The 26,566-nt window shown below is 36.2% G+C and overlaps 1 protein-coding gene across 1 annotated transcript in view; it reads right to left on the bottom strand.

The window, feature by feature from the left end:
* LOC107751277 (protein BANP-like) overlaps positions 1 to 25,077 on the bottom strand; it is a 46,272-nt gene extending 21,195 nt beyond the window's left edge. Inside the window, exons 1-10 of the mRNA XM_016566954.1 lie at positions 24,997 to 25,077; positions 21,936 to 22,023; positions 21,771 to 21,853; positions 21,470 to 21,669; positions 19,506 to 19,607; positions 18,855 to 19,024; positions 13,748 to 13,987; positions 11,358 to 11,519; positions 6,612 to 6,739; positions 2,908 to 2,958 (exon numbers count right to left, since the gene is read on the bottom strand). Coding sequence (XP_016422440.1) covers positions 2,908 to 2,958; positions 6,612 to 6,739; positions 11,358 to 11,519; positions 13,748 to 13,987; positions 18,855 to 19,024; positions 19,506 to 19,607; positions 21,470 to 21,669; positions 21,771 to 21,853; positions 21,936 to 22,011 — 1,212 coding nt within the window. The 5' untranslated portion in view covers positions 22,012 to 22,023; positions 24,997 to 25,077. The remainder of the gene's footprint in view (positions 1 to 2,907; positions 2,959 to 6,611; positions 6,740 to 11,357; positions 11,520 to 13,747; positions 13,988 to 18,854; positions 19,025 to 19,505; positions 19,608 to 21,469; positions 21,670 to 21,770; positions 21,854 to 21,935; positions 22,024 to 24,996) is intronic.
* Positions 25,078 to 26,566: the final 1,489 nt, after the last annotated feature.

Below are 26,566 nucleotides of genomic sequence, written 5' to 3'. Positions count from 1 at the left end.
ACAAAAATATTTCTTTAGCAATTATAAAATATTCTGCATAATCAAGATGGTTTTATGGTCTACCATGGCTTTCATCTGAATTCAGGTCACAGAAAATTTTGATTCAGGTTAAAGACAGAGTTTACAGTGAAGCACAGAGGACATTGTCTGTTATGCATATGGACCACTTTTTGCCAAGGTAATTAATATTTTTATTGGCTTTATTATAGAATGTCTTGGACTTGAAATAGTTCATCCAAAAAGTAAAATTCTGTCATTGTTTATTCACCCTGGTGCCGTTCCAAACGCATATGGCTTACTTTCTATCAAGTAATCTATCAAAAAAAGACCAACAAAGTATACAAGTCGTATGGATCACTTTAATGATCATTTTAGCTTTTTCTTGCATCTTTTTTGAAACATGAAATATAATTTCACATTCGTTGTATTTGTATGGAAAATAGCGACCAGGACATTCTTCGAAACTTCTCCTGTGTTTTATGGAAGAAAGAAAATCAAACGGGTTTGGAACAAGGGTAAATGACGACAGAATTTCCATTACTGTGTAAACACTTTGATATAAAGTGTTTTCGGAGCATTTATACCCCTGCTGAAAGCTTTGAGGTGACTGCAGTACTGCTGGCCTGAAATTTTGCTGACCTGAGGCTGAGTGGAGGACAGGCCTACAGCTGTTTACAGGATGGAGAGGAGTCGAAGACAGATGAACCATACCACGTGGAGATGAAAAGAGAGGAGATGGAGGAAGAGGAGGAGGGACCAGAGTGAAGAAATCCTTGGAAGGGACAAAAAGACCTGATGCAGAGAGAGATGTGGAAGAGGTCCAGGGAAATCATCTGAACGCTGTTTTAGGGCTAATGACATTTTCTTTCGCCTATTTCCTCTTCGTATTTCGATTCACGTGAATGCAGATAGATGTTGTCTAATGCATATTAGCCAGTTAGAGATTTCAGGAAACATGTATTTTGTGTACGTGCAAACTTTGGCACTATGGGACTAAATACACCCTCATATCTACAAGCATCTGGGAGATTTGCCAGGAATATATAAAAAAAAATGCAAACATTTACTCATTGCTACTGTACAGATGAAAACTATCACCATAATGGAGTATGTTATGGGTGCATGAGTGTGTGTAAAAAGCTGGAACTGGGAAACAGGCTAGTAAAAACAAGTGCTGATAAAACAGCAAAAGCCGCCTTAATGGCAAAATACAACCTAGATTTTCAGTTTCTGAGGAAAAAGTGAGCAGTTTTTGAAGTGTATGTTCCACAACACAGCTGACAAAATGACTGAAAAACTAAATTCGAATTTTGTACTTAAATATTATCAATATTCAAATTATATTAGAATTTAAAAGGCATAATTTCAAGAGGGTGCTTCGAGCAAAATATTACTAATGCACATTTATTCAAAGCAATAAAATAACATGGCCATCTTTGAAAAAAGAATGCATAATGTTTAAAATAATGTTTATAAACTAAATATAATTAAGTTGCTTAAACAATTAGAAACAAAACAGCATCATGTATGTATGTATCGTTTAATACAAAGGACTGAAAACTTTCATTTAAAAACATTAGATGAATTGGGATGGAGAAAAACTGCCATAAAGTCTCGAGACATGTTTTTTAAAAGTTGAACTTAAATTAATTTTACATGGCTTTTTAAACATGTGACACACGAGTGCAATGGGATAGATGCCCCTATAGAAAATGCGATAAATATGTGTTCTGTGTGAACGGCTTGGTTTCGGTTTTGCCGTAGATCTTCTCCGCGTTGATGTTCTCTTTTTCTGCAATATTTTGAATGAGCAGCACCACATCTAGTGGGTTCAATTGGATAGGCTAATAAAAGCATTAAAATGCAATGACACCTACATCGTCATCGCATCTCGTGTGCCACTGATAAGGCTGCCCAACGCACACCTAAAATTCGAATGCAACGTTTTTGCATTCGAATGTGGATTTTTATTTGACAGCCCTATTCCACTACAACGCTGAATGTTGTTATATGGTTGCTAAGTTCAGGTTATTATATTTAACTAATACCATAAAAAAATGTTCAGTGAAATAAGAAATGTTTACTGAAATAAAATATATTTTTTTAGGCTACGTTTACACGACAATTAGTAAACAGTACCTGTAGGGAAGTGACGATTATATGTTGTATATGATGCGTCTCCGCTGTTGGTTGTAATATTGGTGAAGTAAATCCACACTTTGCTGAAGAAGCGTTAGCAAACTCTTAAACAGCAAAAACAGTACCATGTACAAAAACAGTACCATTGTTGTGTATGTTTGTTCGCACTTGCCTTTAAAATCGACACGTACTGCGCATGTCTACATACCGAACACATACTACGCACGCGCATGACGTCACCGTTTTCAAAGATTCCCGTTTTGGGTGTTCACACGGAAATGATAACGGTGGCGTTTTCAAAAACTTGCACTTTGAAACCCGTTTTCAAAAATATTCGTTTTCAGTCCCCAAAATGCCGTTGTTGTGTAAACGAACAGTCAAAACGAATAAAAAGTTTCCCGTTTTTGGCTGAAGACGTTGTCGTGTAAACGGTCCCTTAAAAAAAGGAAAGAAAATCCTTCAATTTATTTTATTTTAGCCAGCTGCCAGAGCAATATTTCAATATTTATTTTTATCTAGTTTACTGTAACGATCCAAAATTTTGACGTTCAGAATGTGTTTGTGTGTGTGAAATGAGCTGAATTTCCACACAGGCCTCTATTGCTTTTCAGCCCTGTTTAATCTAGAGTCCATCTTTGATGTGTGCTGAGAAACAGGAAGTGCACTCTGTCCCAAACATCACTTTCTCAGAACAAATAAAAAACGAAAGAGGACGCACAAAGACACTGTCACACAAAAACAGACCAATAAATGTAAAAGGGTACCTACATTTACCTGGCCATCTTGCCCAACATGTACTTGGTGGATCTGTAGGTTGCCCTGCAAGACAGGAAAGACAGACATATTCAAATTTCAGCAGCTGCCAGTTTCCATGGATGAGATACAGATTGCTGTCCCACATTTTTGCAAAAGCATTAGAGGACTTTCATGCAGAAATGGATTTTTGTGTTTAAAAATGCAAGACATGAGCAGTGGAATGAAAAAAAAAAAAAGTCTCTAGACAATTTTTTAATAGTTTGAACTTGAGCATGTTTTTATAACACTGTGTCAAGCACAATGTTAAAGAAAAACAATAGAAATCAAAGCAGTGGAATGCAAAAATGTGTTCTGTGTGTGAACAGCGCCTTAGATGTACATCTACCGGGTTTTTGTTGCAATAACTATTAATTACAGATTATCTACCTTAAAATGAACTAGCATTAAAGTAGCACTAAATGTTTGTAACCTCATTCTTAAAATGATCATTTTGGCCTCTCCCACCAACTCAATAATTCATAAGACCATGTCATATTTTTGAGACAATCTGTGGAATTTATATTCAATTCATATGTAATTAAACAATTTGTAATTATAAACTAATTTTAAGTACTAAAATTGTAATATTTAGCTCTGTTCAACAAGAACACAACCTTGTTACCACAGGATTTTACCACAAAAACTTAAGTACTTTTTATTTTTTTATGACAAAAAGTAACAGCATTTGAATCCTTCCCACAGTAGGAAGTAGAATTTTTTCCCCAGTTTTTGCAGTGTTTTGCAACCGCAAAGTGCAAATATATTCAACCATGTTACCCTAGACCAGGGGTAGGCAAGTTCGGTCCTAGACAGCCGCAGTCCTGCAGAGTTCAGCTCCACCCCTAATCAAACACACCTGAACAAGCTAATCAATGTCTTCAGGATTACTAAGGCTATAGGCAGGTGAGTATATACATATATATATATAGAAGAATCAAAAGCATCTATAATTGATTTGATTAAAAAAATTATTTATTATTTTATTTCTTTATTTTCAAATCCTGTTTTGGGTATTTACATTTTTCTGGTAAATAAACTCTGGAAAACATTTTTTTCTGGTTAATATTTCTTTAAAAATAAAGTTTTAATAATAATTTTATTATCATTACATTGAGTAATATATTTCTGTCACAGTTTCTTCAAGTTAAACTGAACTTTTATTTTGATGGGTTGCTGTGAAGATCTTTAGGTTTCTGTGTGTATATGATATGACGATAGACGATAGGTAAAATGCTCATGAAGTGACTCTCACAGCAGTTCTAGAGATGATGTTCATGTGTTCATGTATGTGCAGTAAACAAAACCGCACGTCTGCGCTATTCATTCACACAGGGACACGCAGAACATGCAGGATTTAAATAGGCTTTTTGTGGGTTAATATTCACAGACACTAGTCCATTTGATTGAAATGTACTGACCTACTTTTGATTTATTCATCCAAAATTTGGCAAATTCCGTGACATTCCGTTTTATACAGTAAATTCCGTTTTTATGACTGGATTCCGCGATTCCGTCTGTGTTTTCCACATCGCAGAAATCATAGGGCCCTACAAATTTACCAATAATGGCAATGTAATGATGTTTTCTAATGACAATCATAACAAAACGACTGGCGTCTTTCAGTAAAGTATTTACTGTATTTAAATTATTATAACACGCCAAATGTATCATGGTTAACCTTGGATGACTTTTTAGTCTCGTGTTGCTTGATAGTTCAATACTGCGGTATAGAAACAACACATTTTTCCACAAATAATATGATGTGTTCCTAAACATTTGATATTACTGGTTTTGTTAATCAGTTTTTTCCACCAAACCCTTCCCAAAATTCTCATGAAAAAAGTCTAATTTTGGAAAGTTTATACACAAGCGATCATTCAAAACCTAAAAAGAGCGTGTCATTGTTTGCCGTATCTGACAAGCTAAAATTATCGATTATGTGCGAGTGACCAAAGGCCTTGACAAAAGCTGACCATTCAGTTGTTGCCTCCGAGAGTACAACTATTATGGTTCGGTTCAGGGAGATGTTACACAAACAACAGATGACAGATCCGTTTCTGAGTCCACTGATGCCAAGAACTCCTCCGCAGATTTAACTCTCCTGATTATACGTTGTGTATTCAGGGTTTTGATTGTGCTGTCACAATGTATGCAGATCATATTTCGGATGGTGTGTCGGGGTGGAGATGACCTCATGCAGCTGTGAGAGTCAGAGATCATGTTTAGGACCTCATGATCGGGCACAGCGGAAACTCTGCTGTTAAAGCTCCATTAAACGATTGCAGGGGATTGACTTTTCCTCTGAGTACCAGAGTTCAGGGAGACCCAGACCTTCTTACAGAGAGATCAGGAGATGTTTGAGTGTGTTTATGCATTTGTCTGCGCAGCTGAGACAGATTTGAGATGAATGGGTATGTATGCGTTGTTACGAGATGTGTGGTCTTGCAAATGTCTGAATTAAGTAATGGTGCTTTTCCACTGCATGGTAAGGTTCGGTACGGTTCACTTTTGGGGGGTTTTCCACTGGGTACAGTACCTGGTACTTTTTTCAGTACCACCTCGGTTGAGGTTCCAAGTGAACCGTAACGTTACCAAACCGTGACGTGTAAACTCTGCTGATCACGGATTGGCCGAAAAGGTTTTCAGGAGTCGTGGTAGTAGAGGCGGCGCAACTATAACGACATGTGAATAATCCCGCCCACTCTAAAGCGGTAATGAACTGCAGTGGAAACGCAAACCGAGTCATACCACGCAGTGGAAAATCGCCATAAGATATTTACGTTTGGTGAAAAAAGTGGTGGTTGGCCATGGTTGCTATGGCCCTGCATACTGGCTAAGTCAAAAGAGCCCACCTTGAGCTCCAAGAACCTCTTAAACTGTGCTCACATTGTAAAGGCATTTAAATAATTATTGTATAATAATAAAATCAAATAATTTTAAATGTAAAGAGCCATGCTTGACAATTTTAATTATAATTAATGAAAATTGTAATTTTATTTTTATTAATAATACATTTTTGCTGAGCTTTAGCTTTGGGTTAACTTAAAAACTTGCAAACAATAATTGCCGGACCCCCTGGGTTTTTCTTTCCAAATAATCCCAAATATATAGTCTCTATCTCTCTCTCTCTCTCTCTCTATCTATCTAGAACAAATAAACGAACGAACAAACAACAGAATGATAGATAGAACGAAAGAACGATAGACAGACAGATAGATAGATATATAGATAGAAAGACAGAGTTGAGTCATGATTCACTGTGCTGCAGTTTAATGTATATTTTATTGTTGTCAAACGATTAATCGCATCCAAAATAAAAGTTGGTTTACATTATATATGTGTGTGTGCTGTGTATATTTATTATGTATCTATAAATACAAGCACATGCATGTATATATTTAAGAAAGATATGTTATGTTTATATATTAAATAAATATAATATAAATAATATAAAATATAAGAATATAAATATATAAATGTAATTTACAAAATATATACTGTATGTGTGTGTATTTATATATACATAATAAATATACACAGTGCACACACATATATTATGTAAACAAAAACTTTTATTTTGGAATGCGATTAATCGCGATTAATCATTTGACAGCACTAGTATATTTATATATATTTGCGTGGGTTGGCCTTTTGGATGATGATATGATGATACTCACGACTTGCACCTGTCCGTCTTCTCCTATACGGTGAATCTGGACTTGCTGTGCGGCTCCAGCCAGAGCGTAGTGCAAAGCCTGCTGGGTAGAGGTCTCGATAGCCGACGTCTCTGCGGCCGACACTCCATCTGCTCGAGGACACACATAAACAAGTTCATAACACAGTCCAACTATGTGGGTCAAACCAGAAACTAGAGAGACCGGGTCAAACAACTGCTTTCAATAACAGAAGATGCTGCATTGTAACTTGCCAAACACACACACACTTCAGCAGGACAGAGATAAAGAGCGAGACCACAGTCTGTCCTCCATCATGATTTCGGTGCAATCAGACGAACGCCCATTCGCTCACACAGCCGCAGGTCACATACCCTAAGATATTTGTACGAATGTGAACATGCGCGAACTCAAACAAATGCAGAAGAGAACATACGATAAACAAGGTTCTCACAGATGAAGAGAAGTTAAAGAGTTCACATACACACACCCTGAACTTGAGGAAAATCCCTTCCGACTGCTGCTGGACGGGATCCAGTGCATCTGCCAGATTAGAGTGTGTTTATACAGCGTAAACGATCTCAAAATACACAACAAGGGCTCTCGACCTAGCAGCCCAAACGCTCTCGTGCCCTAAAACTGTACGTAAACCCAACCCCTCAGTCTAAACAACGAGAATTACCGACATGCTACAACAGCCCAGACGCTTAAAACACACACTCACCACATTTCTGATTAAAGGTCGTCAAGTCGTCTCTGGAAAAAACGGTGCGGGTGTTCATTTACAAAGTTGGAGTGATTTTAAATCATAGCGAAGAGCTTATTAGCAGGCTAACGTTTCTTAGAGGAAAAGGCACCGAATGTGACAATGCCGCACTGTTAGTGCAATGTGATCTGAGACTGCGTTGGGTCTTCCCAAGGTTGCGGATGAAAAGTAAACCGGATTCAATTTTATGCATCTGAAAGATCTCCAGACCAATTTGTCCTTCAGCTTGCTAGCTTTCGCTTCTTGGCTGCTATTGGTTTAGCAATACCCGTATAAAACAAAAACAACTGTATTTTATGATTCTATGATGACAATTAAATCACAGCATGATAATGTGTCTGAGGATAGTTGTTTGATGAAAATGCTGCAGCTTACTAAACATACTAAATTTTGTTGGATTTGTGACCTGGCAGTTAGCACACATGCTAACAAACAAAGGTATGGTAAAGTTACCAAATGTTTTTAAATAAAACATTTTTGATAATTATACAATCATAATCTAAAACACAGAATGATAAAGTATCTGAAAATGGTTGTTTGATGAAAATGCTTCAACTTAAAACATTCTGAATTTGGTTGAATGGAATAAAAGAGCTTTGCTAATTCTACAGTGAAAATCAAAAACATGGTAAAGTGTATGCAGCTAGTCGTTTGACAGATGTGTCAGAGTTTAAATAAGTATACAAAATTTTGTCAGATCCAAGATATAAAGGTTAGCATACATGCTTAGAAGTGTCACATTGTAATGTCCGCCAACGAAAATGGTAGTTTGACCAAATCACAGCTTCTAATTTAAATACAGAGATGTTTCTCAAATTCATGTTGTAGCTGTTAGCAACCATGTTTTAAAATATGGTTAAGGAATTTTTGCAACAAAAATGGTCATTTGACCAAAAGATTGCTGCTTATTCAAATATAATATTTTGTCAGATCCATGGCCTCGTGGTTAGCACACATGCTGAAAACACAGTAACATATGCAAACAAATATGGCCATTTCACCAAAAAGTGCCTACATATTATTTAATAAGTAGCCTTTTTTTTGGTCAACTGACCATTTCAATAGAGAAGGTTTTCAAAACTTTTTCTAGCACATGTGGTTAGCATGTCATGGTAAAGTGTGAAAACAAACCAAAGTCTCTGCTTATTAAATGTTCAAAATGTCCATAAAAGGATCCACAGTCTAGCGGTTAGCTTAAAGACATGGTATGGTAACACAGGCAAACGAATATTTGACCAAAATGTTGCTACTTATTGTTAAATATGAAGAAGTTTTTTGATTTCATGTTCTACCAGTTAGTTCACATTCAGAATCATTATCTAACAGTCAGCAACCATGTTTGCAAACTTGGTAAGGTAATGTGTTGCGAACAAAGGTCTGATAAAAACATGAAATATAAAATATACAGAATTTTAAGTTCTTGATTTAATATAAGCAAACAAAAATGGTTGTTTGACCAAAACGACGGCATTTATTAACTTTAAGACTTCATTTTCGCCTTTGATATGATAGGACAGATCAGAGCTGGCAGGAGGCAAAGTGGTATTGTATGCGAATATGTGCTAACAAAAACTGTTGTCTGAGCAAAATATTGCTGCTTATTAGATATTCAAAATATGTGCTAACAAAAACTGTTGTCTGAGCAAAATATTGCTGCTTATTAGATATTCAAAATATCAAATGATCTGTACAAGGGGCCTTAAGTTAATCAGAGGACCCTGGGCTACAGCATTACTTTAGGCCCCACTACCCCACATTAAAGTGTTTTTTTTTTTTTTTTAGCTTCCTGATGATTATGTCCAATTTAAAAAAAATTTCTTGTTGGTATACCAGTTAACATTTACTACACTGTTCTGCATAAAATGTGAATATAAGTGAATATGCAAATTCACTCTTTGCCAGAAGGTGGCGCTTGTGGAACAGCAGAATCATAGCTGTTACTTTAAGTAAACACTACGTTATTACAGGCATTATAGGGAGGTCATATGAAAAGAAAATGCCATCAAAACTTACCTGGCCAAAATGTGAGTTCACAGGTATGATTTAGGACGTGTTCACACTTGTAGTTTGGTTTGTTTTGCTCATTTGGTCCGGACCAAAAAGGAAAACGATACATTTGGTCCTGGCCCGCTTAGCGTTCACACTGGCATTTTTGACAGCGAACCCAAAGATACCAAACCTAAAGGCATAGTGATACATTCATAACCTGATTGGTCGGGTTGAATGACGTTTATATCATGACGGAACTCAGGAAAAGGTGTGTTTGACTTAAAGCGCTTTAAGTCGAATACACCTAATGCCGTCTGCTGGACTAAGCGCGCCCATTTTTGCACGTATATAATTTTATTTTTACCACCTGCGAACTCACAAAAAGTTCATAAAAGGCAGTTTACCTTCTCGTTGCTCTGTTTGCCCTCTGCTCATTTTGTTTTGGATACACCGCTTGTTCCCTTCATCAAATCATGTCGCATAGCGTCGTCATTACTTGCTGTTTTTGGTTCGTTTAGAAGTATTTGGTCCGTGTTGTGTTCATATTTCATTCGAACCGCACCAGAGTTTGTTTGGAAGCGGACCGAGACCCATCTTTTAAGCAGTCTCGGTCCGCTTGTTTGGTGCGCACCAGGGTTCGGATGGCAGCGTTCACACTTACTCAAACAAACCGCACTAACAGAGCAATCGCACCAGAGTTCGTTTTAATCGAACCAAACATGACAAGTGTGAACACACCCTTAAACACCATAAATTACACAAAATATGAATTATTCTTTTAGCTATGCTGCCCCCCGCCTATGGAACTCCCTTCCCCCTGATATTCGCAACAGCGATTGCCTGCTGACTTTTAAAACGCGTCTTAAGACATATCTTTTTATACAGGCTTTCTTATAATGTTTTATTGAGTCTTTTACTGCACTTTATCTGTATATGCGGAGCATTTGTTGTGTTTTTTTATTGTGTAGTGATTTGTATTTATTTTTATCTTGTGAGGTGTGTGAGGTGACCTTGGGTGTTTTGAAAGGCGCCATTAAATAAAATGCATTATTATTATTATTATTATTATTATTATTCATCATCAGTAGATCGAAACTATCACTTAGCAAGTTGCCATAAATATGGGCTATTTGGTGATTGATTGCTAACTGTTTTTAATTTTAAAACATACCGTGGTTGCGTCTAATTAATTGAATCACAGCCGTTTAAAATTAACACATCTAAGCAACACGATTCCTGTTTTTCTGTTCCCGAATTTAATTTGAGACTGATGGAACACAGTAACATAGTTAAAAATTACGTCAGCTTTAAAATATTTTTAAAATAAATACAGAATTTTGCAAGCTATGGCAGGGTGTGCGGCTTATTTTCTCCATGCCTACGCATCAAAAATAAGATATTTTAGTTCTCGGATGGAAACACTTTGTTCCTTGCATTAGCAACAGACCACATGTTCCTCTCGCTCTGGTTTGAAAGAAGGCCGAGCACCAGGTGGCTTGTTCATAAGCTAATAGTTTAATCTACCACGCAGGGCGGACTATTCCAGCTGGACTGAAGGAGGTGAAGCAATCGTAAGTGTGTGGACCACTGTGACGGACCAATACAGGATATTTGGGTTCGTCCGAAACGGGTCAAAGGTGAAGGCCTGCGGATCTCTGAGAGGAAGGGACAGGACGTGAGGCGTTGTCCTGAGATTAAAACCAGCTGTTAGATGAAGAAACATCAGTCACAGAGTCTCTCTCTCGCACACAAACATAAACATGTGTGCGCAACGTACACATGACTTTTGCGCGAATGGATGTGAGGTTATATACATAGCTAATTCGATAGTGAACTAACATATGGAACGACAACTGCGTGTTCTCTCTCGCAGCATATGTTTATGTTTAATTGAACACAAACCAGCTGCGGCCTAGACACTTAGCATCAAAATCAAAGAGAAACAGGGTTTCGCAAGAGACAAAATTGGCGGGAAAGGACGCAAGGGTTCGTACCTGAGCTGCTTTGCGAGGCGGGGGTTCGTCGTGAGAAACTCTTAACCGCCAAACTCTGTCCTCGCTGCTTCCGCCGCCAAGCCGTGCGACATTTGGAGTCGATGCTCTGCTTGATGCGGTACCAGTCGGATTCGGTAACTGTGAACTTGTGGAACAGGTGACCTGGTTACACATGGACAGAGACATTGCAAGCATAATAAAATCAGTCAGGAAATAAGGGAGGAAACACTGATGTAATATTTAGTCATACATTTATGCTGCAAGCAAATAAACTCGTTGCACTTTGTAGCAGAAATAAACACGGCTCTGGTACAGATCATTGAGTCGAGTTCATTCACGTTAGCCACTGTCAAATGGGGTTTGTCCGTGCAAAACTGCATGTAACATTCCTTGTATTCATAATTACCCTCACTTGCTCATTCCTCGATGTTACTTATGGCTGGTTGCACTAATTGACCTACATATTGGCATGACGCGAGTTGTTGTGAATGAGAGCGGTTAGAAGCGTTTCTAATTAGCTCATGTGGGGAAAATAAGTCTGATGCCGGATGAGGCAGAACCGCAGCTGAGCTACTTGAATGATTTGAATTAGACAGGACAGAACTGAGATTAATTAAACAGACTCATATAGCTAAACTAAACTGAACAATCAAAGATCTGATTTGCCACAGAGAGGGCTGGGAACAAATAGGCCTCAGAATTGGTAATTTAAAAAAAAAGAAAAAAAGAACCGAATTATGTTTGATTCTTTTCATTGTATTTAAAACATACTGCAAAACCAGTGCAGTCTGATTCTGGAACAAATTACTCTTATGAACTGGTTCTTTTTAGTGAATCAATAACCAGTGTAGTCCAAATCCTAAACAAAGGACGTTTATGAGCCAGTTCTTGAAGTGAATCAAAACTTTACAGCACATTCAGTGTAATCAGATTCCTAAACAAATGTTTTGTATGAACTGATTATTTTGAATGAATCAAAACCATGCAGCGCAATCAGTGTATTATGATACTCAAATGAATGGTTCTTATGAGTTAGTTATTTTTATAAAGTCAAAACCAAATTCAGTATAGCCCAATTATTGAATGAATGACTCTTATGAGCCGGTTCTTCTTAGTGAATCAAAAACAAACAGCACAACCAGTGCAGTCCTACTCCTAAACAAATGAATCTTATAAGCCAGTTCTTTTAATGAATCAAAACCTTACCGAGTGACAAATGTGGTTTGATTCCTGCACAAAAGACTCTTAGAAACTGGTTCTTTTTAGTGAATCAGAAACATACAGCACAACCAATGCAGTCCAATTCCTAATCTTACAAGCCAGTAGTGAATCAAAACCTTAATGCACAATCAATGTAATACAAGTCTCAAATGAATGACTCCTTAGAGACAGCTCTTTTTATTGAATCGAAACCACATAGCACAATCAATATAGTCTAATTCCTGAATGAATGACTCTTCTGAGTCAGTTCTTTTATTAAAGGGGTCATATGATGCGATTTAAAATTTTCCTTTCTCTTTGGAGTGTTACAAGCTCTTGGTGCATAAAGAAGATCTGTAAAGTTGCAAAGACTAAAGTCTCAAATCCAAAGAGATATTCTTTATAAAAGTTAAGAGTCAGCCACGCCTACCTAAAATGGCTCGTTCTAACACGCCCCCACATACCTACGTCACGATCTGGGAAGATTTGCATAACACCGCCCAAATGTTCACACAAAGAAAGAAGGAGTAACTTTTGCATTGGATAGCTGGCCAATCAGAGCACACCTTGCTTTTCAGACCGATGAGCTTTGTAAAAATTGACGAGTTTCAGAAAGGCGGGGCATAGAGGAGAAACAATAATGTACAGTATGTGGAAAATAATGTTTTTTGAACCTTAAACCGCATAAACACATTTCATTACACCAAATACACAAAATAATGTTCTTTTTAGCAGCATCATATGACCCTTTTAAATAAAAAATTTACAGCATTGACAAGTGTGGTTCAATTCCTGCACAAAAAATTATCATGAGCTGATTCTTTTAGTGAATCAAAACCGTGTGTAACCAGATTCCCAAACAAATGGCTTTTATGAACTTCTTTTTAGTGAATCAAAACCATACATTTTCTTTACCATACAATTTTTTTTTCCATAAAGTTCAAATCAGTTTAATCTGATTCTCTTGATTGACTCTTTGAGTCGGTACTTTAAACCGAATCAAACACATATATATTACAACTTACACACAGTATGTAAGGCACTTAAATTAATGTAGTTACTAACTGGCTGCTCATACAAAAACAAAGAATCATTAACTGAATCGTCCAGGAATCAGAATCATTTTGAGGAATCAGAACTGCGATTTACATACTGTAAATCATAATGATGCTGGTATTGTTCAGACTTACATCGGATGCCGTAGATCATGAGTGGGTCCAGCTGTTTCTTGCCGTGCTTCCCCTGTCCGGAGAGGTTGGAGACGGCCTGCACCTCGCGGTGGAACAGGTAGTCCAGCAGCGTCAGCGCCATCTTCTCTGCCGTGCGACAGTTGGTGCTGATGTGCAGCATGTCTGCTGGAGATACCGGACAGCGCACGCGCATCTCAGGGTTGTTCTCATCACCCAGCCACGTTCCTGCCGGATAGTCCTCTACAGAAGGAGGAGAAAAATAAACTGCAATTACAGAAATATTTTTCCAAATGTACAGTTTTTCCAAGTTGACAAGTGCCTTACCACTGTAATTTAAAAGAGTTATGTAACTATGAAGCTGTCTGACAGGATGGGAGGATATTTAATATAAATAACATAAATAAAATGTTTTGGTCTGATTGGAAAATTTTTTCAGTGTGCGGACAAATTCAGCAACTTATATAAATAACACTACAACTAAATAGTGTTGTTATTATTATTATTATATATATTATTATATAATAATATTATTGTATGTTTATATATATATATAGAGAGAGAGAAACTTTTGCTAGAAATGTGTATTTTCTAGAATAAATTCTATTCTATTGTGGTACATTATATTACACAATACTGACAATATTTTTGCTACATTCAAATATTCAGAATTTATTTTTTATTTTTCCCTTTCTATTATATGAGAAATATTTGGGTTTGTCCATTTTTTTATTAATTCAAAAAAAAAAAAAAGATATGGATTTTTTTTTTTTTTGCATTGCAAAATATATTTATATTTATATTATACTATATTACCATATTGGCCCGAATATAAGACGATCCTCATTATAAGACAACGATTATATTTGGCGCCACCTATTGTTGTGGGTGTATTATTGACATGTCAAAGTCTAGACCCCTGAATATAAGACGACCGCGTTTTTTCAGATGTATTTCCAAGAAAAAAATATCGTCTTATATTCGGGACAATACGGTATATTATATTACAAAATAAATGGATAGAAATACAAAATGTAAATATAAAAATATAAATATTACATGAATAACAAAAAAAAATGTTACGTTGAATTACTAAAAATGACTAAAGCTGAAATAAATTAAACAAATTAAATAGAAATATTCAATTAAAACTAATAGAAATGACAAAAGCACATAACAAAATCTCTAAAACTTGAACTAAAATTTAAAAAATATATATTTTAAAAAGCCAGTTAAAAATACTACAGTGAATACTATAATAGTACATAAATAATACTAAAATAACACCGCTAATGGATAAAAGAAAAAGATACACATTATTTAATTACTTATTCAAATATTTTCCGGATTATTTCTTAATAATTTACATTTGCTTTTTGCAATGAGAAGATACATGCCAATTATTTTACTTTTTTAACCATATTGTCCTTACAATATTTCTCACTCTTAACATTTTTCTCACACAGTATAAATTTCTTTACACTTTATGAAAATATTTAGCTGCCTTTATATTTTAGGAAGGTGCACCTTTGCATAAGAGCAACATATTTGATATTTGGCATCAAAAAGTTTGTAAACCCCTGATCTAGAGAGCAAATCACTGTGCAAGATATAATGAAACATCGAAATATGTGACGGTATATATATTCAGGATTGTGGGAACAAGTGAAGCATCAGCCATTGTCTTCGATATTAGACGACTAGTAATCTCAAATATCTGTGGAGGGGCGAGAGCAAGTCCCTCAATGTCTGCTGAGGTTACAAGACCTGAATTCTCAGCTCAGAGCAAATGCAAGAGTGTCCCCTGCTGGACATTATTTGTCACCAAACAAACACTTCACAAGAGCATTACTGGTTTAGACCAGAGACGCTTTCTTGATTTAGCCAAAAATGCTGGCATGACTGAAAATGATGACTGAAGTTCAACAGTGAGTCCATCACATTTCTTCTTCACATAACTAAGACTGGAAATATTGCATATCCAGGAATGTGTTCTCATCACGAGTGAAGACAAATATTGTGACTTTGGCATAATTTGTCTCAGAAATGTTTTAAATAGGCATTTCTGTTAAATATTTGTCTGTGTGGTATGTGCCCAAGCATTGCTTCGGCTATAGCTTGACGGGGTTTATTAGGGTTTATCACGGACGTGGGTTTCTGTGTCTCGTCAAAGCGGGCGTGTAAAAATGATGTTAGGGAGTAAAGTGTGTCAGGTCAAAAGGTAAGCTGAGGAATATGTGGACCGCTTACATTTGAGTCTTTTGCGATATAATAATATTAAATTTTCTAGCATATAATTTCTAGCAAAATTAATTCAGTTTTTTCCTTTATATTTTTAAACCAGACAGAAAAATTTCACATTTAGACCATTTTAATGTAGCAAAAATTGTCAATATAATATAATATAATACAAAAATTATCATGATTTTAAAATTGATAAATTGATGAATAAATAATTAACACATTTATATGTAATTAAAATATGTAAAATTCAGAATATTTCAATACAGAAAGACAATTTTTCATATAATATAATTTTCTATAAAATACACAATTCTAGCAAAACGTAAAAATATATGGAAACTTATACATAACAATTATGAGAAAAATTTATATATGGATATAGATTATTTGTTTATATATTTATATATATATATATAGATTATTTGTATGTAGCAAAACAATTTTCGACATTTTGTAAAAAAATAAAAAAATAAAATAAAATACAAAAAAATGTAAAAAATTGTCATGCAAAAAGAGTGAATCTCTCAATTACAAGCAACTGTATAAGATGCCACTCTTTAAATAGAGGGTCACATGACAAAAATGTAGCACAGTTTGCTAGATTAAAGGGATGACACATTTTACCCCACTCCTCTACATCAAAACAATAGATGAGGTTAAAGCAAGGGGAAAACAACACAAACAAACAAAAGCATAGCCTTTAAGGAACCAAATGTACCATTCGTTGACTAAATATCATCACGAACAGCTGCGAACGAGTGAATATTTGCGGAGGAACGTCTTTGAACTAACCAAGCTAACCCAGACGCCACTCCAAAACAACCCAGTCAAATAATAAGAAAAGCAAAAGCAGAAGTTAAGCAATCAAAACAAACCCTTTAATCCCAGACCTCTTCCAGACCAAATAGACCATCCTGAATCACAGACGGCCAGACGTTTACACAACACGCATGGGCTTCTGGTGTAACAAGCTTTGTTTAAAGTGTCCAGGGAGTAATAGCGGATAGTCAAAACATGTTTATATTATTACTCAATAATAGTTGAGCACACTTTGATTTCACTAACCAAAGCCTATTGTTCTCTGTTCACACTTCTAAGATTTCAAGGTTTAAATGTTAACCAACCACAGAGACAAAACACATGCGAGCCATAAACATGCTATTATCTTATTTGTGCAGATGCATTTCAAAGATTTCCATGTCTTCAAACCTTTTCAATAATTGTTCAAATTTGTTGCTCTTCTTGTGAGGCCATGTTTGTGCTAAACTCAAAACAAATGGTTTCCCACCAGCTTATAAAAATTATATCCTTTAAAGTCGCCATAAAATCAAAATTGGAATTTTTTGTGGCTTTTAGTTCTTAGCTTTGGGGAAATGTATATGCTAGTCTACTTCTAAACATTGACAAAATTAGCTTTTAGTAGAGGTTAAATTTACTGTCTTTGTCTTCTGGAAAACAGACTGATAATGTTGATGCTGGCTTATTCTGCAGCCCAATGATTTTCGTCCAATCAGATTCTCTCTGTACTGACAATGTCCCGCCCCTGATGACACCTTCAAGAACGTATGGACAAAGACTATAGAAATACAAAGACAGTTCACTCCTATACTTATGAATGGGAGAAACTGCAAGGCACAATATGGCGGGATAGTCCCGCCTTCTAAATGAAAGAGCCAATCGCTGATTGGTAAAGTCACTGTGTCACTGCAGCAGTCGTTAGAAGCTCCAGTTCCCATAGAAACCAGAGGCTAGAGCAAGCGGCAAACTCCCGCTCTCTCTCGTGAAGCCAACATGGAAGTGACTTAAAACAAAACAAACTTGAGGGTGAGTAATTTATGGGCTAATTTTCATTGTTGGGTGAACTAACCCTTTAAACTGTGAGAATTCGTCAACTGGCCGCTAGAGGCTGGCTGCAAAAGGGAGTCAATCCCATAGACTCCCCATGTTAAAATGCCTAACTTTACAGCAGAAAAAAACATGTTTACAGCCTGGTTCAAAAAATGATTTTGGTCTATATAGCTAATTTTGCCCTTCATGACAACTGTGAGGGGGGTGAATTTTTTTATAACTCATCCGTTTAAATTATATTAAGCCTTAAAGTTCTGCATAATTAAGGGCGTGGCCACTTGAGTGACAGGTGGATTGCCACTGCTGTCTCCACCGTCGAGCTAGGTGGGCATGGTTTCAGCAACCTGCTCCCGCCTCTTTGCCCATTTTCGATTATCCGGGAGTGACGCGCTGCCAGGATGGCGACGGCCGGCTCCGCCCACTTTGAGCTTCAAAAACGCTCTTCAGAAAACTACGGGCGACGTCACGGACACTACGTCCATGTTTTTGTACAGTCTATGTGCTAGAGCAGCCAATGATATAAGCGCGTTATAACTACGTATGCGCACTGGCTGGTCTAGCCTGAAAAATAAGCTTTTTAAACGCTATTTGAGCATAAGAAGCAACATTCATGGGGCAGTTAATTTCAGATTTTGTTGCTGATTTGAAATAAGTAATTTAATCGAGAGTTCAGCGAGCAGTTTTTGAGATTTCAGGATTCCCTCATTCATTTAGATAGGACTTGGTCTTGTTTGAGCTGCCCGTTGCAAATGTGAATATCAATAAATGTAAATATCAATTATCATACATAAATATCTTGGATTTATTTATTTATTGCTATTAGAGCAAATGGAAACGCTTATGCTTCTGAGAACCGGAAATGTGACAAGGGTCCATTGACTATGTTAAAAAAGGTCCTTTATGTCCTATCAAAGCTTGCTGTATTAAAGGGATTTTTGTGCACAAATAAATACATATGTGACTGTAATTATCATCAGGGAAATTTTAAGACAAAGCATAATCCTCTTGTGAATCTTACCCTCTGAGTTGAGAGTGATGAGTGTTACGTTGTTGGTATTCTGAGATAAAGGCTGGCCGCTGTTGGACACCGAATCGCTCGTTTCAGAGCCGCTTTCCTGATCCTCCTGAACCTCTTCCTGGATGGGAACCTTCAGCAATATCGTCTTCTGTCTTCCTCGCCCAACAGTACTGCAAAGAAAACATAACATAAATTACACCGAGAGATGTTATGGAGAGCTTGTGCAACAGATCCAGAAACTGTCTCCTGTATATATTTACCGTATTGGCCCGAATATAAAACGACCCAGATTATAAGACGACCCCCCTTTTTCCAGATGTACCTTTTGGAAAAAGGCTTTTTAAAAACCAAATCTTGTTTTTTTTCTCAGTAAAACACAGTTTGTCTTCAATTATTTTCATATTGCATATTTTTCCTATTTGTATTTCATGGCACACTCGTTTTATGCGTATTTGGCGCCACCTATTGTTGTGGGTGTATTATTGACATGTCAAAGTCTAGACCCTGAATATAAGACGACCGCGTTTTTTCAGATGTATTTCCAAGAAAAAAACATCGTCTTATATTCGGGTCAATACGGTAAATACACCATGCAAACACAGGGGATATTTTTATTCTTTAATGCACAAAAGCACAGTCTGTGGCACTCACTTGCTGAGCAGGTTCTCTAAAGAGTCTGAGGCACGCGGTGAAGTTTCCTCCCGCGTCTTCGGCCGGTCTCCACTCACTATAACATTTGTATGAGGAACAACACTGACAGAAAACACTCACTGTTACTGTCTCACACTGCCAATATCACTGCTGGTTCTCAAATGGTGGGTCGCAACACAAAAAAGCCTTTTCTAATAATAATAAATAGATGCTCAATATATACCGATACCATAGCTTTAATATTTATTAAATATTTAATTGTGCAGATAATTTACTTTAGATTACTTTTATCATCATCCAACACTCAAAGTCAAGCTTACAAAAACATAATAAAAATACTACTACTAATAATAATTTAGTAACACTGTTAAATGCAAATCTCAAAATAATGATTGTTACGATTCCTAAATTCATTCACAGAATTTAAGAGGATTTTAGTTTTAATTTTTTTATTTATTTAGACAAAATAGTATTGAATTTTAATACCAGCCAGCTTTTGAGTGTCCAGCATAATAAGAAAGAAATTATCAGTTTTTTTTGATCAGTATCGGACTAAACATCTAATAATAAATAATAAAATTGCATAATAAAATGCACCATATAACTGCGTATAGTTAGGACGGAAAAATTTATTTGCTTATTAACTTCGATAAGGAGTAGAAAAAACTTCCCATAACTTTTGTTGTTGATGTTAAAGGCATAATAGTGGCATAAATTCACAGCATTCTCATTTGATATTGAGACTTAACTTTTATTTTATCCTATAACTTTTTCTAATTTGCCATGATTATTTTGTAAACATTTTCAAAGAATCATTCCATTTCCAAGAAAAGTGTAATATTGTATATTTTAAACCCCCACAAGATAAAAAAAGAATGATTAGGGGGAAATTTTTTTTTTTTAATATATATGCAGTGGTGTGAAAAAGTGTTGGCCCCCTTCCTGATTTCTTATTTTTTTGCATGTTTGTCACACTTTAATGTTTCAGATCATCAAACAAATTTAAATATTAGTCAAAGATAGCACAAGTAAACACAACATGCAGTTTTTAAATTAAGGTTTTTATTATTAAGGGAAAACAAAACCCAAAACTACATAATTCGGCATAGATGGGTGGACCAAAATTCCTCCGCAGCGCTGTAACAGACTCATTGCAAGTTGTCGCAAACGCTTGATTGCAATTGTTGCTGCTAAGGGTGGCCCAACCAGTTATTAGGTTTAGGGGGCAAACACTTCTTCACACAGGGCCATGTAGTTTTGAATTTGGTTTTCCCTTAATAATAAAAACCTTCATTTAAAAAATGCATGTTGTGTTCACTTGTGTTATCTTTGACTAATATTTAAATTTGTTTGATGATCTGAAACATTAAAGTGTGACAAACATGCACAAAAATAAGAAATCAGGAAGGGGGCCAACACCTTTTTCACACCACTGTATATATTTAATCATAAATAAATAATGAATATTAAAAATATTTACTAAATGTTTATCAAAAAATATTTTAGGCCTTAAAATTAATAAATACGCCCCCCAAAAAATATATGTATTAATTCATTGTTAATATTCATAAATATTAATACAATAATCATTTTGATTATTTCTACACGATAACTAATTTTTACAGTCTAGGTCCAGAATCAGATGAGAAGCACAGCTAAATAAAACACGTGCTCTTGTTTTAAATGGTGTCGGTGGCTCATGGGAAGGTGATGTTAGTTGACAAGTCTATATGAAAGTTTGCAGTCATGCAGATCTTCAAATATTCCCAAATAAAGACCAACTGGACATGATTTTCCACTTTTTCAAAGATAATTTACCATAAAGTGAATTCATCAGTATGTAAAATCAATCTCAAGATGCTGTGATCAGGTTTGAATTAATGGTGAAGCATCTTCAGTAAAAGACAAAACAAGCCCAGGCGCTGTCGAATAAAACATCCGGCCATCATCTGTGGTCCACTTACCAGCGTACTTTGTCGCAGGTCTGAGTGGCTCCAAACGGGGAGCCTGACACCATGGGGACCTGGATGGTCGACTGGTTTTTCCCCATCACTGTGTCCAGCTTCTCGACTAAACCTCGACAGGTGGCCTCAAGCACCTGCAGCTTGGCCTCCATGCTGTCCAGCCGCTGGCAGACAGCCTGACTGATGGACACCAGCATCGACTGAGAGAGAAACACAGCAATAAAACATGATTATAGCCAACGTCCTCGCTGATACAAGCCACTTATATTCTGTACCAGATTAACAGATCATCTCTAATAACCTTAATAGAGGTTTCTTGGCTAATGTCCAGCCTTGCTCGTTTCCTGCCTGGTGGATCAGCGTCTTCATTATTCTCCAGGACATCTAGTTTAATGGAAAAAAAAAAACACTGTAGAAAATCTCAAACACTACCTGCAGTTTTTTACTGATTCAGAGGAGTACTCACCTGTTTGATGTCCTTCATGATTCAAATCTGCCACTGCGATCTGGACGATCTCCACCAAATCTTGCTCTGCCATCATTCAAACCTGCGTCTGAGAAAGATGTCACTGATAAATCACTGCTTGTGTCGTATCAATCAGGGTTATTACAGTCAACTAAAACCATAAAAAGAAAACATTTCCATTACTCAAAACAGATCAGAAGATCCGGCCCTTTCTTTCAGAACATGCAACACAACTCCTTGTTCAAGCTCTTGTTCTGTCCAGGCTGGACTATTGCAATGCTCTCTTGGCAGGTCTTCCAGCCACTTCTATCAAACCTCTACAATTAATCCAAAATGCCACTGCAAGATAAATTTTTAATGAGCCGAAAAGAACGCATGTCACACCTCTGTTCATCAATTTGCACTGGCTACCAGCAGCTGCTCGCATTAAATTCAAGGCATTAATGTTTGCCTACAAAACCACCACTGGCTCCCATTTACCTAAATTCATTACTTCAAACTTATGTTCCCTCTAGAAGCTTGCGTTCTGCAAGTGAATGGCGTATTATTGTGCCATCTCAAAGAAGCACAAAATCACTTTCACTGACTTTTTCATTAACTGTTCCCTCCTGGTGGAATGACCTGCCCAAATCAATCCGAGCAGCTGAGTCCTTAACCATCTTCAAGAAACGACTAAAAACACATCTGTTCCACCTTTATTTGACCCTCTCACTCTAACACGTTCTATTCTATTTTAATTCTACTTTATCTTCTTTTTTATTTTTATAAAAAAAAAAAAACAACAACAACTAGCTTTCTATTTTTTCTATTCTATCTACTTGTTTTTCTTTGTGTGTGTGTGTGTGTGTGTGTATTATATATACAGTGGGTACGGAAAGTATTCAGACCCCCTTAAATTTTTCACTCGTCGAGGATTGCACCAGTGTTTTGTAATCCATTCACAAAGAAACTGCTGTTGAAAGATGAAGCAGATGTTTTGGATCTGACTGTTACTGCATCGCAAAGCTTCATGATGCTTTGTATATTTAAGGATGTTTACAAAGCACTCGCGTGCAATACTTTTTCCCTATATTAAGTAAAGATCTTGTTCCATGAAGATATTTTGTAAATTTCCTATTGTAAATATATCAAATCTTAATTTTTGATTAGTAATATGCATTGCTAAGAACTTCATTTGAACAACTTTAAAGGCGATTTTATCAATATTTTGATTTTTTTTGCACCCTCAGATTCCAGATTTTCAAATAGTTGTATCTCGGCCAAATATTGTCCTATCCTAATAAACCATACATCAATGGAAAGCTTATTTATTCAGCTTTCAGATGATGTACAAATCTCAATTTCAAAAAATTGACCCTTATGACTGGTTTTGTGGTCTAGGTTCACATATAAATTAATGATATCTCAATGATTAAATTAACACTGATATCAATGTTATATGAATGATTTGCTATTTTTTCTTTTCTTTTCATTATTTTGGAAAGGATTAACAATTTTCATTCATTTCCTTCATTTTCATGGAAAGTGTTTTAAATATTGTAATATTTATATTATAAGCCACCACAAGGTAAATGTGTGATTTTGACATGCAGGCACCGTTGTGTCCTTGCCAAACAAAAAAGCCCCTGAAGGGAGGATGTGGTACTGAAGGTGACCCTACACTTCTTTTGTCCATTATTTTGTCCATCACAAATAAAATGAATTGCAATTTTTTTTGAAGATAAACTGGAAAAAATATATAATACATATTAAATTGAAATAACTCAAATTTAAAAATACACTATTTAAGAATAATTATTTATTAAATTGTTACAACCATTATTATATTAATTAAATATCACAAATTAGTGCCTGGTACACATTTGGTTTCATAATGGAATGGATTTTCTTTTTCTTTTATAATTATTGGCTTTTTTTTTTTTTAACAAACAGGAGGTATGCAAACAGGTAAGGGGGGGGAAAGGGGAGAACCGGGGGCATGCTCCACATGGAACTTTTTTTAAAAGATATTTGTTTTACATGCTCAATTGTAGTTACGTTAAGATATTTTTTTAAATATTTTTATTACCTTATATGTCCAAAACTGTAATTTTTCACACACACAAAAAACTTCTTGTTGCAACATTTGACAAAAATCAAGATTGAATATAACTTATTTGGTCAAAAACCCATGTTATAAAAGATGAAGTGCTATGCAGGCTATTTAAGACAATACTGACTGATTAGACCTAAAATGCAAAATGTTTGCCCTCTCTCTCTCTTCCCTGTTCCCACATCTCAGACCTCAAATACATAAAATTAGATAGTTTAGTAAAGAGTAAAGAAAACACTATACAACACTTACTAGCAGCTGCCAAGTGGTTAAAAGTCTTACTTTTCCAATACAAATAAGACCAGTCTACCTTTTCATAACTGAATATAAAAAGTTATGACCAGTCTGCAACCGGCGCCAGTTATTTATTTACCCTTGTAAGACCCAAAACACAAGATTTCAATCTTAAATAATATTTACACAGTTCACCAAGGTATGGAAAAAATTTCGGTATTATTACGGTACTATTACCATAGTACATGCCCTAAAATATATCCATAAAGTGGTACTTTTAAGAAGGACATGCATGTTTCTAAGTGAATATGAAGTGCTGCTGCGGAGTGAGATTATAACTAACGTTAGGTTTCAAGACTTAATTTCGTTCAACTCTATTAAGCACTCAATGTTTGGACAATCCAAAAAATACCGACGCTTCCCGGTTTCAGAAAACACAAAACACTCTTTAAACGCCGCCAATCTTGTAAGAGTTTAATAATAAACCCAGTGCTTCAGTCCAGTTAGCAAACTGCAGCTAGCTTGCTAATGTAGCCTGTTAGCTGGCGCCTGCTAACCAACAGCTCAAAACAGCAGCAGGGAAATGCAATAGGCCTCATTTGTGCCCTTCATGGCACGCAAGACACAGTTGAGACGAAAACAGCAGTATAAAGTGTATTTCTTTAACGCAGAGCGCCATATTTCTGCAGCGCGCGGAGAGCGGGAGGTGTCGCATGTCAGAAGGGTTTATATTACCGTGTGAACGATGAATTCTCGTGTTGTTTGTGAGGATTCCGATAATGGCGTCCTTCCTCGCGAGAGAAAGCCTGAGCATTCAGCATTGAGCGCCGCTCGCTGCTCTCACTGCGCATGCGCACAGAGTGCGGAGTGTTCAGTCCTCGCGCAGCTGTTCGAGGAAGAACCAACCTGAGCGAAACGATCGAGAAAGAGTGTTTTAAAGTTTATTATCTCGCTCTCTCTCTCTCTCTCTCTATCTCTCTCTATCTTTAGCTTTTTTTGTGCATGGGAATTTGCGCGAAAATTATGTAAATATTCTGAGAGAAATCGACAAAACCGTGTTATTTACAGTGGCGGCCAAATTTATTAGAACACTAGTATTTTCAGCAGCTAAAAATGGTTTTAAGTCAGTTATTCCTATCTTTTGCTGTAGAGTGTCAGTAGGAAATATCAGCTTACATGTCCAAACAATCATTTTGCCATTGTAATAATCCAGTGAGATTTTTGTCTTGACAGCAGCCAGTGCTTCACACAGAGATCTGATCTGATCATCATCCAGTCTGTCTGAGATTACATGAAGAAACAGAACAAACTGAGACAGACTCAATCCAGAAGAACTGTGGCAACGTCTCCAAGATGCTTCAAGAGACCCACCTGCAAAGCTACCTGAAAAACTATGCGCTAGTGCACTTAGGGCAAAAGCTGCTTTCTCAGTTTGTTCTGTTTCTTCATATCATTCCAAACAGACTGATGATGATCAGATCAGATCTCTGTGTGGAGCAAACAAAAATCTCACTGGATTATTACAATTAATGGCAAAATGATTGTTTGGAAATGTAAACTGCTATTTCCTACTGACACTCTACAGCAAAAGATAGGAATAATTGACTTAAAACCATTTTTAGCTGCTGAAAATACTAGTGTTCTAATAATTTTGGCCACCACTGTACATGTACCGTGACTTTTTGCACATGTACAAAGCAAATACCCATTTAATATCGTTAAGTACGTCATATATGTTCATTCATAACAATGTCTTGCCGTAGTTTTTACTTTCATTCAAAGCATATATACACATTTATCCATCTTCGTCTTTGTGCATGAATATGGTAATCATTCAGAACAGAATATTTCCAATTAGATTGCTGACAGATAATTTCAGAATTAAGTTTTCTCAGATCCCTGCAAACTTAAAGGAAAAGTTCACTCAAAACTTAAAATTAGCTTGAAATGTACTCACCCTCAGAGCATCCAAGATGTTTCTTACAAACATGCAGTTTTTGGCTTCACAAGACATTAACTGATGGACTGGAGTGGTGTGGATTACTTGTGGATTATTGTGATGTTTTTATCAGCTGTTTGGACTCTCATTCTGACGGCACCCATTCACTGCAGAGCATCCATTGCTGAACAAGTGAAGTAATGCTACATTTCTCAGATGAAGAAACAAACTCATCTACATCTTGGATGAGGGTGAGTACATTTTCATCTAATTAAAATGGTTATACTCCTTTAGATAATAAATAAAACATTATATTAAATAATAACTAGTATTACATAAATAACAAAATGAAGTTGTACTGAAAAA

This window comes from Sinocyclocheilus rhinocerous, unplaced genomic scaffold (genome assembly GCF_001515625.1).
Source record: "Sinocyclocheilus rhinocerous isolate Xijiao unplaced genomic scaffold, SAMN03320098_v1.1 scaffold872, whole genome shotgun sequence".
NCBI lineage: Eukaryota > Metazoa > Chordata > Actinopteri > Cypriniformes > Cyprinidae > Sinocyclocheilus > Sinocyclocheilus rhinocerous.
The sequence above is the reverse complement of the archived record's forward strand: the minus strand, read 5'-3'. Positions and strand labels throughout refer to the sequence as shown.